This window comes from Pleuronectes platessa, chromosome 2 (genome assembly GCF_947347685.1).
Source record: "Pleuronectes platessa chromosome 2, fPlePla1.1, whole genome shotgun sequence".
Classification (NCBI taxonomy): domain Eukaryota; kingdom Metazoa; phylum Chordata; class Actinopteri; order Pleuronectiformes; family Pleuronectidae; genus Pleuronectes; species Pleuronectes platessa.
The window spans coordinates 30,292,825-30,306,704 of NC_070627.1; the positions used below are offsets into that span (position 1 = coordinate 30,292,825).

The window sequence follows — 13,880 nt, forward strand, 5'->3', positions numbered from 1 at the left end:
CTTTAATGTGACCTTTAACGTGAACGATTCAGTTAAAAAACAAACTGAAATCTTTTAGGCGGTAAAATAAAAAACCTACAATAACCTGGTTGCATAAGTGTGCACACCCTTAACCTAATACTTTGTTGAAGCACCTTTTGATTTTATTACAGCACTCAGTTTTTTGGGGTAGGAGTCTATCAGCATGGCACATCTTGACTTGGCAATATTTGCCCTCTCTTCTTTGCAAAAGGGCTCCAAACCTTTCTGATTGCGAGGACATCTCCTGTGCAGAGCCCTCTTCAGATCCCCCCACAGATGTTCAATTGGATTCAGGTCTGGGGTTTGGCTGGGCCATTCCAAAACATTAATCTTCTTCTGGTGAAGCCATGCTTTTGTTGATTTGGATGTACAGTGCCTTGCATAAGTATTCACCCCCTTTGGACTTTTCTACATTTTGTCATGGTATAACCACAGATTAAAATGTATTTCATCGTGAGTTTATGTAATGGACCAACACAAAATAGTGCATCATTTGGAAGTGGGGGGAAATATTACATGGATTTCACAATTATTTACAAATAAAAATCTGAAAAGTGTTGAGTGCATATGTATTCACCCCCTTTACTGTGAAACCCCTAACAAAGATCTGGTGCGACCAATTGCATTCACAAGTCACATTTGCAAGTCACATAATTAGTAAATAGGGTCCATCTGTCTGCAATTTAATCTCAGTATAAATACACCTGTTCTGTGACGGACTCAGAGTTTGTTGGAGATCATTACTGAACAAACAGCATCATGAAGACCAAGGAGCTCACCAAACAGGTCAGGGATAAAGTTGTGGAGAAATATGAAGCAGGGTTAGGTTATAAAAAAATATCCAGAGCTTTGAACATCTCTCTGAGCACCATAAAATCCATCATAAGAAAATGGAAAGAATATGGCACAACCGCAAACCTACCAAGAGGAGGCCGTCCACCCAAACTGAAGAGTCGGACAAGGAGAAAATTAATCAGAGAAGCAACCAGGAGGCCCATGGTTACTCTGGAGGAGTTGCAGAGATCCACAGCTGAGGTGGGAGAATCTGTCCACAGGACAACTATTAGTCGTCTACTCCACAAATCTGGCCTTTATGGAAGAGTGGCAAGAAGAAAGCCATTGTTGAAAGGGATCCATAAAAAAAAGTTTGCCAGAAGCCATGTGGGAGACACAGCAGACATGTGGAAGAAGGTGCTCTGGTCAGATGAGACCAAAATTGAACTTTTTGGCCTCAATGCAAAACGCTATGTGTGGCGAAAACCCAACACTGCCCATCACCCTGAGCACACCATCCCAACAGTGAAACATGGTGGTGGTAGCATCATGCTGTGGGGATGCTTCTCTTCAGCAGGTACAGGGAAACTGGTCAGAATAGAGGGAAAGATGGATGGAGCCAAATACAGGGAAATCCTTGAAGAAAATCTGATGCAGTCTGCAAAAGACTTGAGACTGGGGCGGAGGTTCATCTTCCAGCAGGACAATGACCCTAAACATACAGCCAGAGCTACAAAGGAATGGTTTGGATTAAAGAATGTTAATGTCTTAAAATGGCCCAGTCAAAGCCCAAACCTCAATCCAATAGAGAATCTATGGCAAGACTTGAAGATTGCGGTTCACAGACGGTCTCCATCCAATCTGACTGAGCTTCATCTTTTTTGCCAAGAAGAATGGACAAACCTTTCCATCTCTAGATGTGCAAAGCTGGTAGAGACATACCCCAAAAGACTTGCAGCTGTAATTGTAGCGAAAGGGGGTTCTACCAAGTATTGACACAGGGGGGTGAATACTTATGCACCCAACAGATGTCAACTTTTTTGTTCTCATTATTGTTTGTGTCACAATAAAATTTATTTTGCACCTCCAAAGTACTATGCATGTTTTGTTGATCAAACGGGAAAAAGTTTATTTAAGTCTATTTGAATTCCAGTTAGTAACAGTACATAATGGGAAAAAGTCCAAGGGGGGTGAATACTTATGCAAGGCACTGTATGCTTTGGGTCGTTGTCATGCTGAAGGTTAAATTCCTCTTCAGCTTTCTAACGGAAGCCTGAAGGTTTTGTGCCAAAACTGACTAGTATTTTTTAACTGTTCATAATTCCCTCCACCTTGACTAAGGCCCCTGTTCCAGCTGAAGTAAAACAGCCCCAGAGCCTAATGCTGCCACCACCGTGCTTCACTGTGGGTATGGTGTTCTTTGGGTGATGTGCAGTGTTGTTTTTGCATCAAACATACCTTTCAGAATTATGGTCAAAAAGTTCAACCTTGGTTTCATCAGACCACAACACATTTTCCCACATGCTTTTTGGAGACTTCATGTATGTTTTTGCTAAATTTAGCCGGCCTTGGATGTTTTTCATGGTAAGAAAAGCTTCTGTCTTGCCACCCTACCCCATAGCCCAAACATATGAAGAATACGGAAGATTGTTGTCACATGTAGTACACAGCCAGTCCTTGCCAGAAATTCCTGCAGCTCCTTTAGAGTTGCTGTCGGCCTCTCTGAAGCCTCCCTGACCAGTTTTCTTCTTGTCTTCTCTTCCATTTTGGATGGTCGCCATTTCTTGGTAATGTCACTGTTATGCCAATATTTTTTCTACACTTGATGATGGCTGTCTTAACTGTGCTCCGTGGTTTATCTAATTACTTGGAAATCATTTTGTACCCTTCTCCTGACCAATACCTTTCAACAATGAGATCCCTCTGATGCTTTGAAAGCTCTCTGCAGACCAGAGCTCTTGCTGTAAGATGCAACTAAGAGAATGTCAGGAAAATCCTACTGGAACAGCTGAACTTTATTATTGATTAATCAGAGTCACTGTAAATGATGGTAGGTGTGTACAGACTACTATTTAACACTTTGGATGTATATAATTGTTGATAATATTCCCTGAAGCGCTTGTTTATATTGCTGGGGACAGTGATAATGTCCCCACTGGAAGAGTTGATTGACCCAGCGGCCTCTAAGCAACTTTGCTCTAGTGGGCTTAATATGAGTTTCCTGTAGGAATATCAATCAATCAATCACATTTTATTTGAATAGCCCATATTCACAAATTACAATTCGTCTCATAGGGCTTTAACAGGATGTGACATCCTCTGTCCTTAACCTTCAGCAAGAGTTAGGAAAAACTACTAAAAACTCTTTTAACAGGGTAAAAATACATAGAAACCTCAGAGAGAGCCACATGTGAGGGATCCCTCTCCCAGGATGGACAGAAGTGCAATAGATGCCACGTGTAGGAAAACATCATCAAGATTAAAGTTTTTAGCAGCATTGATGAGGGTAAACATCCCGAAGGACAACCCCAACATGACATGCCAAGCAGTCCCGCTGCATCACAGTCCATGGTCAGCAACCAGCAGGACCACGATCCACCATCCAGACCAGACGCTACTCCAGTCCTCAGTCACTGTCCACCGCCGCCCACCAGGAACCACCACGAGCCGCGGTCCTGGTCCACCGCCCATACCCAATGCCAACGCTACACAGGGTCCGCCACCAGCACCACGATCAGCCCACATGATACAGAATCCGCCACACTGGATCCACCACGTGACCCCAGATGCGCGATCAACAAACCGCAATCCATGGTGCGGTCACAGAGGCCCTGGATCTGCGGGTGATAAAGCAAAGGGATTCCGGGGAAGGGGGATAGGGATAGAGAAGAGGAAGCAGAAGCTGGAAAGAGAAGCTCCGTGTGTCATGTGTCATAAAATAGAACAAGTTACGTTCTGCCGCACTAATTAGCTCTAACTATAAGCTTTATCAAAAAGGAAGGTTTTGAGCCTACTCTTAAACGAAAAGATGGTGACTGCCTCCCGAACTGAAAGTGGTAGATTATTCCACAGCAGAGGGGCTTGATGGCTAAAAGCTCTGGCTCCTACTCTACTTTTAGAGACTTTAGGGACGACAAGTAGGCCTGAATTCTGGGAGCGGAGTGCTCTAGTGGGTTTATAAGGTACTAACAGCTCTTGTAAAAAAAAAGGTAAAAAGGCGCTATATTATTAAGGGCCTTGAAGGTGAGGAGGAGAATTTTAAATTCTATTCTAGATTTAACTGGAAGCCAGTGTAGCGATGCCAATACTGGAGAAATGTGCTCTCTTTTCTTGGTTCTCGTCAGGACACGTGCTGCGCCATTTTGGACAAACTGTAGAGTCTTTAACGACTTACTGCTGGAGCCTGAAAGTATTGAATTACAATAGTCCAGTCTCGATGTAACAAAGGCGTGGACTAGTTTTTCTGCATCTTTTTGCAAAAGGATATGTCTGATTTTTTAGATATTACGCAAGTGGAAAAAGGCGGTCCTAGAAATTTGTTTTAAGTGACTATTAAAGGATAAATCAGGATCAAAGATCACTCCCAAGTTCCTGACTGTTTCATTGGAAGCAAGGGCAATGTCGTCTAGCGCAGCTATATCATTAGATAATGCATCTCTAAGGTGTTTGGGGCCAAGTATTATAACCTCGGTTTTGTCTGAGTTTAATAAGAGAAAATTGCGGGTCATCCAGGTTTTTATGTCCTTGAGACATGCTCGAAGTTTAGTTAATTGATTACTTTGTTCAGGTTTTATTGACAAGTATAACTGGGTGTCATCCGCATAGCAGTGGAAATTTACAGAGTGTGTCCTGATAATGTTTCCTAGTGGAAGCATATATAATGAGAATAAAATTGGGCCGAGCATAGAGCCCTGTGGAACACCATGGTTAACTTTGGTGCGCACAGATGACTCATCATTAATTTGCACGAATTGGGAGTGATCAGAAAAATAAGATTTTAACCAGTTAAGGGCGGTTCCATTAATGTTAATTAACTGTTTGAGTCTTTGTAATAAAATTTGATGGTCAATTGTGTCGAATGCTGCACTGAGATCTAACAGAACGAGAACAGACAGAAGTCCCTGATCTGAGGCTATTAGAAGGTCATTAGTGACTTTTGCTAAGGCTGTCTATGTGCTAAGATTAGCTCTAAACCCAGACTGAAAGTCTTCATATATATTATTTTCCTGGAGAAACTCACACAGCTGATTGGCTACAACTTTTTCTAAGATTTTAGACATGAAGGGGAGATCAGATATTGGTCTGTAATTGGCTAAAACCTCTGGGTCTAGGGTGGGTTTTTTGAGTAGGGGTTTGATTACTGCTATTTTAAAAGACTGTGGTACATAACCTGATGATAATGACAGATTGATTGTGTTAAGTAACGAACTATCAATTAGGGGCAGAATTTCTTTAAGTAATTTAGTAGGAATGGGATCTAAGATACAGGTTGTTGGTTTAGAACCTGAGATTATTTTGGTAAACTGATCACAGGTGATCAGAGAGAAGCTGTCTAAGTAATGGGTAGGATTCTCAGCCATTTCTGAGATCTCTGTTGTTGGGAGGGTATTAGTGCCAATTGAGGGCAGGAGATGGTTGATTTTATTTCTAATAGTCAGAATTTTATCATTCTAAAAGGTTATAAAGATATTGCTATTTAGGGATCGAGGAATACTGGGTTTGGTGGAGGTGTGACTCTCTGTCAGCCTGGCTACAGTGCTGAAGAGAAACCTGGGGTTTTGTTTTTATTCTCTTATATTAATTTTGAATAGTAGGCGGCTCTTGCTTTGTGGAGAGCCTTTTATATTCTTTAACACTATTCTTCCAGTCTATGAGGTTTTCAACATGGTTGCTGGAGCGCCACTTCCTTTCTAGTTTTCTTGATAATTGTTTTAACTCATCAATATAATGTCTGCAGCTAAGGACTTCAAATGAGAGAATACTTTTGCGCTTTTAATTGCATGCCCTAATCCACGGACATTCCAACTAGTAAAAGTAATGCCACCACCTCTTAAAGAAAGACTAGGATGCATATATAAGTACAGTGATGTGAACATAAGATGCCCTCTAAACACACTGATAACCGCAGGAGAAATTCCCTGTTTTCAACCACAACAACAAACTGGATGCGTTGACAGTCAAGGTAGATCAATCTCCCTGGACTGGAGTTACATTTTTTCAAGAAAGAGTGCACCGATTCACACTGAAAAGCCACATGTTCCAAAATTTTCAATTCCCCTACTCCCCTAATCTTACTAATTATGGAAAAAGTACCTTCCTTCAGTTTATCAGCAATAACTCGAGAGAGTAATTTGTTGTCAGTGTTGCAGATTCTATTATCTTTATGGTCTGTATTTGTGGTCTGTATTTATAGAGCCCTTTTCTAGTCTGGATGGCCACTCAAAGTGCTTTACAGTACAGTATCAAGGTGATTAAACCTTGTTTCATAGAATAAATATTTTAAATCTTAATTATACATTTCTAACATGCTTCCAACAGAACTGTCAGTAAAAATTGTCAGTAAAGCAGTAAGTTCCTGGAGATTTGTTTGAGACTATCTTGTGAAAAACTGAATCTAAGTCCATAAATCCTCAGCACTAACTCACATAGATCTTTAAAGGATTCCTTATCATACTGGACTTATTAAAAAGGATATCTGCCTCTACTGAATAGTAATTTGTCAAATACAATTTGGAGTAGAATATACAATTCTATCTTTTATATTCCAGGAATCTTTACATTCCACCCAGTCTATCAATAGACTTGTCACTGAGTTGCTCTGCTGTATCCTCCAGCTGCAATCCACTTCGCTTGTGATCTTTAAAAAAAACCCAGCTGTTTCAAGCTAAAGATAATTTAGCTGGATTTTCCAATTCCATGAGTCTATTTCTATCTTGATTATCCATAACAGATTCATTGCAGCACTGACTTATTTCCTGTGATTACTCTCATATTCCCTCCTTTTCCTGTTAAGTTCCTTGCAAAACTTTATTTTGAATACTCTAATTCTAAATTTAGGAAATTCCCTATTGCCATTATTGCCGTTGATTGATTAATCATGTTCAACTTCATCAATTCTCTAATCTTAGTACAGTATACTTAATTGTGCAACAATGTGGTGTTAAATATCTAGCTGCCTTTATATCTGGTTTCCTTAACTGTGGGTTCTAAAATTAGATAAATAAAACAAGAGACATAATTCAGAATACGATTACTCAGCAACAATATTGATTTGCTCCCTCCTGTGGGTTTAAACCATGTTAAACTTCTAACCCCTGGACTTAAGTTTCTCCATACATCTGGTAAATTGTTGTCTGTCATCAAACCTCCCACTACGGCATTATATTGAGGCTTTACTCATCTAAGAGGCCACCTATCTTCCCATTTATCATGTGTCATGATCCAGTCACCTTCTTCTAGAAAGTAATCAGGAGGGTGTAGGACACTTTAGGATCTGAAATCACATGAGTTGAATTTTCCGTAGGTCTTTTGTTAGGCTGTTGTTATTATGACCAATATTAGCTATAATCCGAAATAGACTTTTGATACAACCAGTGACCACCTGTGAGTAATCATTTCCCCATGGTATCTGTTGCCACACCTCCAGTGAGAGACATGTCTGAATAATTTGATGTCTCCTCACAGTTGCATCCACACCAGCATAATAAGTCTCATGTAAAAATAAAAATAGAGCTTTTCTCTTTTTTAATTCCCTAACACTTAATTAACCAAACGAGATTTTACCACAGAGCATTGACATTGGCAAAAGTAACAAAATTGGAATCTCTAAATGAGTACTTTGATATGAGCCCACTCAGATTTTAGATAGAGCTTCATGAAGTATTTCCCACTACATCCTGTTAACTACGCTTGTGAGTGAAGTGTACTCCTCGAGGCAGCGCTGTGCACTGTGCGGTGCTGTGTAGTCTCCCGTCCAGACGGGGGCGTGGCAGCCGGAGTGTCGGGATCACGCAGGAGCCGGTGTTTCCTGGGGAGTGGATGTAAACAGAAGGACGTCCCCTTTAGAGACAGCAGCGCTGCGAACATGAGCGGACTGGAGCCGTTGACCGTGTTTGTGAAGGACAGGCTGACAGCGGTGGGTGAGGAGATCCTCTGCGCCGTCAGAGACGCGGTGGTGGAGTACCAGAGTGAAATCCTCCGCTCCAAGCAGGAGAACGAGCGGCTCAGACGCCTCCTCAACGTCGCCGTCCAGCGGTTGCTGCTGCAGCCAGGTGAGCGCCCGCTGAGCTGTCATCGATGTGCTCTGAAAACGAGGCCACGTCCCATTCAACACGCATCCGTTCTAATGGAGCTCTGATCATTGCTTCAATGAGTGTGGTTGCCCTGTGTCGTATCATGTGTCATTATAGTAACATAAAATGGAATCATCTCTCAGGAACTAACCTAACAGACTCACTGGTTCTGGTCACATCATAACTTAGTTATTAATATGTTAAGGGCTCACTCCTGTTTCAGTATGAACAAATCTTGTCCTGCATTAAATGCCATTGTTAAAAGCATTGTTAAAACCCCAAAACATGGGGTTTACATTAATCACTTTAGTTACATTATACCAACACCAGCCTTAAAATCATGAAGCAGCTAAGAAATCAGCAAAGAACAAATACACTGACAAAGCAGAATTACTACTTCTCGTAGCAATACAGAACAGATGTAAGGACCTAGCTCATTAAGATGATCTTCCTGCCAAAAATAGATTGCTTGGAGGGGGGGGGGGCCGTGGCGGCGTTCTGAGGGACAGCTGGCACGTCAGGGGTGAGTTTGGCGCCACCTGGTGTCCAAACTGAGAAGTGCAATACAGTGGGTGATAGTCCATTATATTACATTACATTACATTTCATTTCATTTAGCTGACGCTTTTATCCAAAGCAACTTACAATAAAGGCCGGCACATGCTCCTGTAACTGCAGCTTTTCACGCAGTTGTGTCGATGGACTCGTTTTAATTCACGGTTATCCAAGGGTTGCGTGTGTTGCAAAGCAATTCACCGCCAGAACACTAGATGGAGTAAAATGTTTTGTTGAAGACGACCTTAGAAACGCCTTCTTTGTGTGTGGCAGTCGTCGTCGTCGCAAGGGGCACGCAAGGGGCTCTTGCGTGCTTGCGTAACCCTTCTAAAGCCTGAAACATGCTTCTGCGTTTTCACGGGCCCGTAAGCGCAAGAGCCCTTCCGGGTCCCTTACGTGCTTATGTATCCCTCCTTACGTGCTGACGGGTGTCGACCCCCTTTTCTAAAATTTACGGCAAAGCTCCGCAAGCTCACTCAGCCCGCAAGGCTGTGATTGGTCTGCTCTACATCCCTTCTGGAGCTGCATTTCCGGTTTCATGCCCCATAATACAGGCAGAGACAACGGGAGATTTAGAAGAATGAATATGGACCAAATAGAAGAGCGTTTGGCAGAAGAGATCCGAAAGTATGTCCACTTGTATAACCCGTCACTGACTGGCGTATTTGTCCGCCTGAAAAAGGCTACAAGGAGCCGCAGTAGCTATGTAAATAAACAATCGATGAAGAAGAAAGAAGGCGTCTCTCAGGTCGTCTTTGACAAAAAGCATTACTCCGCCTAGTGTTCTGGCGCGGAATTGCTTTGTAAGACGCGCAACGGTTGGGGAAGCATGAATGACAACGAGTCCTGCGCCACAGCAGCGTGAAAAGACGCAGACGCAGTCGCAGAAGCATGTTTCAGGCTTAAAGCCTGAAACATGCTTCTGCGTTTTCACGGGCCCGTAAGCGCAAGAGCCCTTCCGGGTCCCTTACGTGCTTATGTATCCCTCCTTACGTGCTGACAGGTGTCGACCCCCTTTTCTAAAATTTACGGCAAAGCTCCGCAAGCTCACTCAGCCCGCAAGGCTGTGATTGGTCTGCTCTACATCCCGTCCGGTGTCTAGTTTCCGGTTTCATGCCCCACAATACGCGGAAATCACGGAAGATTTAGAAGAACGAATATGGACCAAATAGAAGAGCACTTGGCAGAAGAGATCCGAAAGTATGACCACTTGTATAACCCGTCACTGACTGGCCGATTTGTCCGCCAGAAGTAGGCTATGAGGAGCCGGAGTGGCGATGTAAATAAACAGTCTAATTATAATAAGTTGCTCTTCAATGTCCAGCAGCTCCATCTCAATCAATTGTTGTTCGGTTGGAATCGTGAATACACTCTCTGCCATGGTTCACCGTGTGTTTGTAATGGAGAACACGACTGGTAGAAGGTAAATAAACAGTCAACAACGATTGCCACACCCACAAAGAAGGCGTCTCTCAGGTCGCCTTCGACAAAAAGCATTACTCCGCCTAGTGTTCTGGCGCGGAATTGCTTTGTAAGGTTGTTGTACTGGACATGCATCTGTGCCAATGCAGGGGATGATGACTTTTTTTCCTTCTATTTGTGATGAATATCTGATTCACTAATTTGTCTTTCTGATGTGTGGAGGGTTTTGTACATAGTGAGGCTGCTGCAGCATTAGCGTTTTATGTGGGACTAAAGTTGAGATAACTCTCCTTCATTGTATTGACACATGCCAATGTGTAAATACCATAGGAGGTGGACATTTTCCTTTGAATTATGTCTCATAAAACTAAATAGAAAAACAGTTGTGAACTGCTGAGAGAACTGAAAGAGCAGCAGGATCATGTAAAAGCTGAAGTAAAACCTTATGGTCAGACCACAGAGCCAAGGTATGATACGTTTTACCTGAAGAAATGAATCTGATAGTCGGGGAAGTGAATGTTTTTGATAATCGTCCCTGCAGGTCAGGGTGAGACATTCCTAGAAGAGACTATGATATTTTCATTCAGAACCATCTGACTGTGATGTTGGTCACCTTTCAGAACTTCACACTCTCCAGCCCAGAGAAGATGGTCAGCCCTGTGAGTGGAGGAGCACTGTGGAGCTGCTGCCACAAGTTAAAGAAGAACCAAACATCACAAGCTTAGATGATGGGAACTGTCATCATGCTGAGCCAATACAAAGGTCATATCCTCCATCAGCTGAGACTGTCTCCCCACCTCCACTCACATTCCAGGAAATAAAGGCAGAATGTGACAGAGAGGGCGACAGGAAGCACCAGCCCGACAACAGTTTAGCCCCCTCTCCAACTGTTCACCCAAACTGCAGAGTGGCTCAGAGTGATTCTTGTGCCAGTACTGCAAACAGTCACAGGACTCAGAAAGCAGACCAGCAGGTGAAAGGGTTACTCCGCTCAAATGCAAAACAGAGTTCTCATATCCTGCAGATGAAAAGCGTGAGATCCTTGAAGCCTCCTCTGTCTCGCTCTTCTCACCCAAGCCAAAGCATCCAGAGGTGGCACAGCTGTAAAGAGTGTGGAAAGGGCTTCAGCTTTGCCTGCCAGCTGGAGGTCCACATGCGCTGGCACACCAAGGAGAAGCCATACAGCTGTGCAGTGTGCCGGAAGAGCTTTACCACGGTCAGCATGCTGAAGAGACACCACCGCATCCACACCGGAGAGAAGCCCTTCCGCTGCCATGTCTGTGGGAAATGTTTCAACCAGTCGGCCCACCTCAACACCCACTTCAGGCTTCACACCAGAGAGAGGGCCAGCTGGAGACAAGCATCAAACCCCAATTGAAGTCAGAGTAACAGGGAATGGATCTGTTAATTGTAAAATTCTGGAAATGTCAAGCTTTCAGCTTCAGACAGTGTACAATAATGGTTTGTGTCTTGGTGTGCAATAAAGCACTGTGTATAAAGATATATGATCCACTGATTCTGTTGTTTATCTCATCACCACCAAATGTGATAGCAAGGACAGATTTGTGCAACATTTTACTGACCTGTTTCAAAACTAAGACGCTTCTATAGAACCAACAAGGCGAATCACAGGAGCAGAGACTTGAAGAAGACAGTTGGAAACTTAAGTGAGCACTACCGAACTGGAAAAACATTTCATCATTATAACCGTATTAGTTAAAGAAAATCACATTATCTGAGTGAGTTAAGTCACCTCTAGCAGGAATAACATTCAATTGTATGAAGCTAAACTTAATATGCAACTTCTATCGTTTGAAAATAGAATGAAAAGGGGATGTTTGTGACTTTTTTACAGGATTTTTTTGTGTTGAATTTCATCAGACAGAACCTGGTATTCCATATTCTGAATTTAAAAGGTGCTGCTTTATTTGAAGCACTATCTGTAAGACTTGGTCATTGCGTCAGTTTGTCATGTCCACCAAAATTTGATAATATGATAACGCTGACATCTGCCGGAGGTTCCCTGTTACTGGCACTTAGGAAAACACAGTAGAAAAAGACAATAAATAAGCTTCCTCCCTGTATAAATATGAAGTATATCCTGTAATCCTGTAATCTACTTTGTGCAGTGGTCAGTTAATAACTGACTGTGGTACACAACCAAACTTGAAATCCTATATGAGAGGCGGGTGAATCTTGATGTTAATCAGTATGATTGTCATCAGTCAGAAAATTAATAAAATGTTTTAGTGTTTCTGATCTTTGATTCCGCCTAATAAGTTGCTATTTTAGCCACAATATCAAATGTTGTACTTACAGTCTCTGCCTGCTTTGGGTGGAAATACAGCAGCTTGATATTTATTTAAATTGAATAACATTGTAACATGAGCTGGATGATACAGTTCAGACTGTTGGCAGCTGCTTGATCTTCTCACATCATGGTTCTCATTCATGTTTATATCCTTTAATGTTGTTGTCCTGATTGACCACACTTTAAATCTACCCTGTAGACACAGCTGTTGCTGGAAACGGATCTTCTGTGTGGCTCTCCCTGAGGTTTCGGCCCCTTTTTTTTACTTATGCATAGTTGACTTCCCACGAAAGATCCACCTTTTATAATTTGTAGCTTCTTTGCAGAAACATCCATATTTAAATCCATATTTTCTCCTGTCATACCTACAACTTTATGTCCTATCTATTCTATCCTGGAGGAGGTTTGATTGGCCAATTATGTCAACACATACAAGGAGTTTGACTGTTTCTCTTAAGGAATTTACTAATACAGCAGTCATTTCGCAGAACAGGAACCGCAGAGTCAAATCTAGTTTGTTTATGTATTCATATATCACAAATCAATAAATTACCAAAAGTAGCATCTATTAAAGTAGTGCAGTGCTCGTTCTAAGCATGCCTGTTTGAACTGTTTGCTTGACCTCTGGTAATGTGGTAATACTTGACGAGTCCCATCCGCTGCTGCTATAGAGCACTTGTCCTGTCTTAATTCAATTTAATATTAATTTAATAATTTGTCACTGCACCTCCCATCCCTGGCCTTATTAATACATATACCAGGCTTGAACCCGATAAGATGAACGGTTCTCGAGATATGCAAGACAAAGACAGATTGACAGACAGACAGACCAACGAATTAATTAATTTCTGGAATCATTGCCTGGATTTCTTAAGTCTTCGCTCCATGACAACAATCATGAATATAAACTGAATCTGGACTGACTATTGCCCAACTAGATTTGTATCTATGTTTCAGCTACCAGGCTCCGCTCCTGTGGAACCAGCTCCCAGTTTGGTTCCGGAGGCAGACACCATATCTACATGAAGATTAGACTTCAATGTTCCTAACCAGGCGAGCTAGATGACTGCTCACATTTAGTCTGGTTCTGTAAGATTCCAGTTAATGGAGGAGTTTTTTCTCTCGCCATTTAGCTAGCGCTTTTATCCAAAGCGAATTACAATTAGTGCATTCAAATTCTATGAGGGGCCATTTTTGGGGTTAAGCATCTTGCCCATCATTTTTTCTTTGACACGTGTACTGAATGGAAATTAAAGTTAATTATAGATTTAGATTATTTGTCCACTGTGTAGTCTAGTCCAGTATCACATGTTTATACTGTAAACAAAATTGAAAGATTATTGAAGGTACCAGCAGCTCTAACAATACTGGAGACTGATGGCCATTCAGTAAATCTTCAGAGTGAGGGCATTCTGGGTAGTCATCACTGTAGTTCTTATTTTACCACTCTGAGTAACTGACAACAAATAAGCTACTTCAACCTCACCTCCACAGTGACAGTTGCC

General features: G+C 42.1%; 1 protein-coding gene across 1 annotated transcript; it reads left to right on the forward strand.

The window, feature by feature from the left end:
* Positions 1-7,834: 7,834 nt before the first annotated feature.
* LOC128456519 (zinc finger protein 583) lies at positions 7,835-12,323 on the forward strand. Its single transcript, XM_053440728.1, has 2 exons — positions 7,835-8,066; positions 10,685-12,323. The coding sequence occupies exons 1-2, from the start codon at positions 7,880-7,882 to the stop codon at positions 11,440-11,442; spliced, it is 945 nt and encodes a 314-aa protein (XP_053296703.1). The 5' UTR covers positions 7,835-7,879; the 3' UTR covers positions 11,443-12,323.
* Positions 12,324-13,880: the final 1,557 nt, after the last annotated feature.

What these genes read in the sequence shown, in the direction of transcription:
- LOC128456519 (XM_053440728.1), top strand. Translation starts at nt 7,880, where the DNA reads ATGAGCGGACTGGAGCCGTTGACCGTGTTTGTGAAGGACAGGCTGACA. An exon ending in GCGGTTGCTGCTGCAGCCAG is followed by an intron (nt 8,067 to 10,684) that starts GTGAGCGCCCGC and finishes GTCACCTTTCAG; the next exon opens with AACTTCACACTCTCCAGCCC.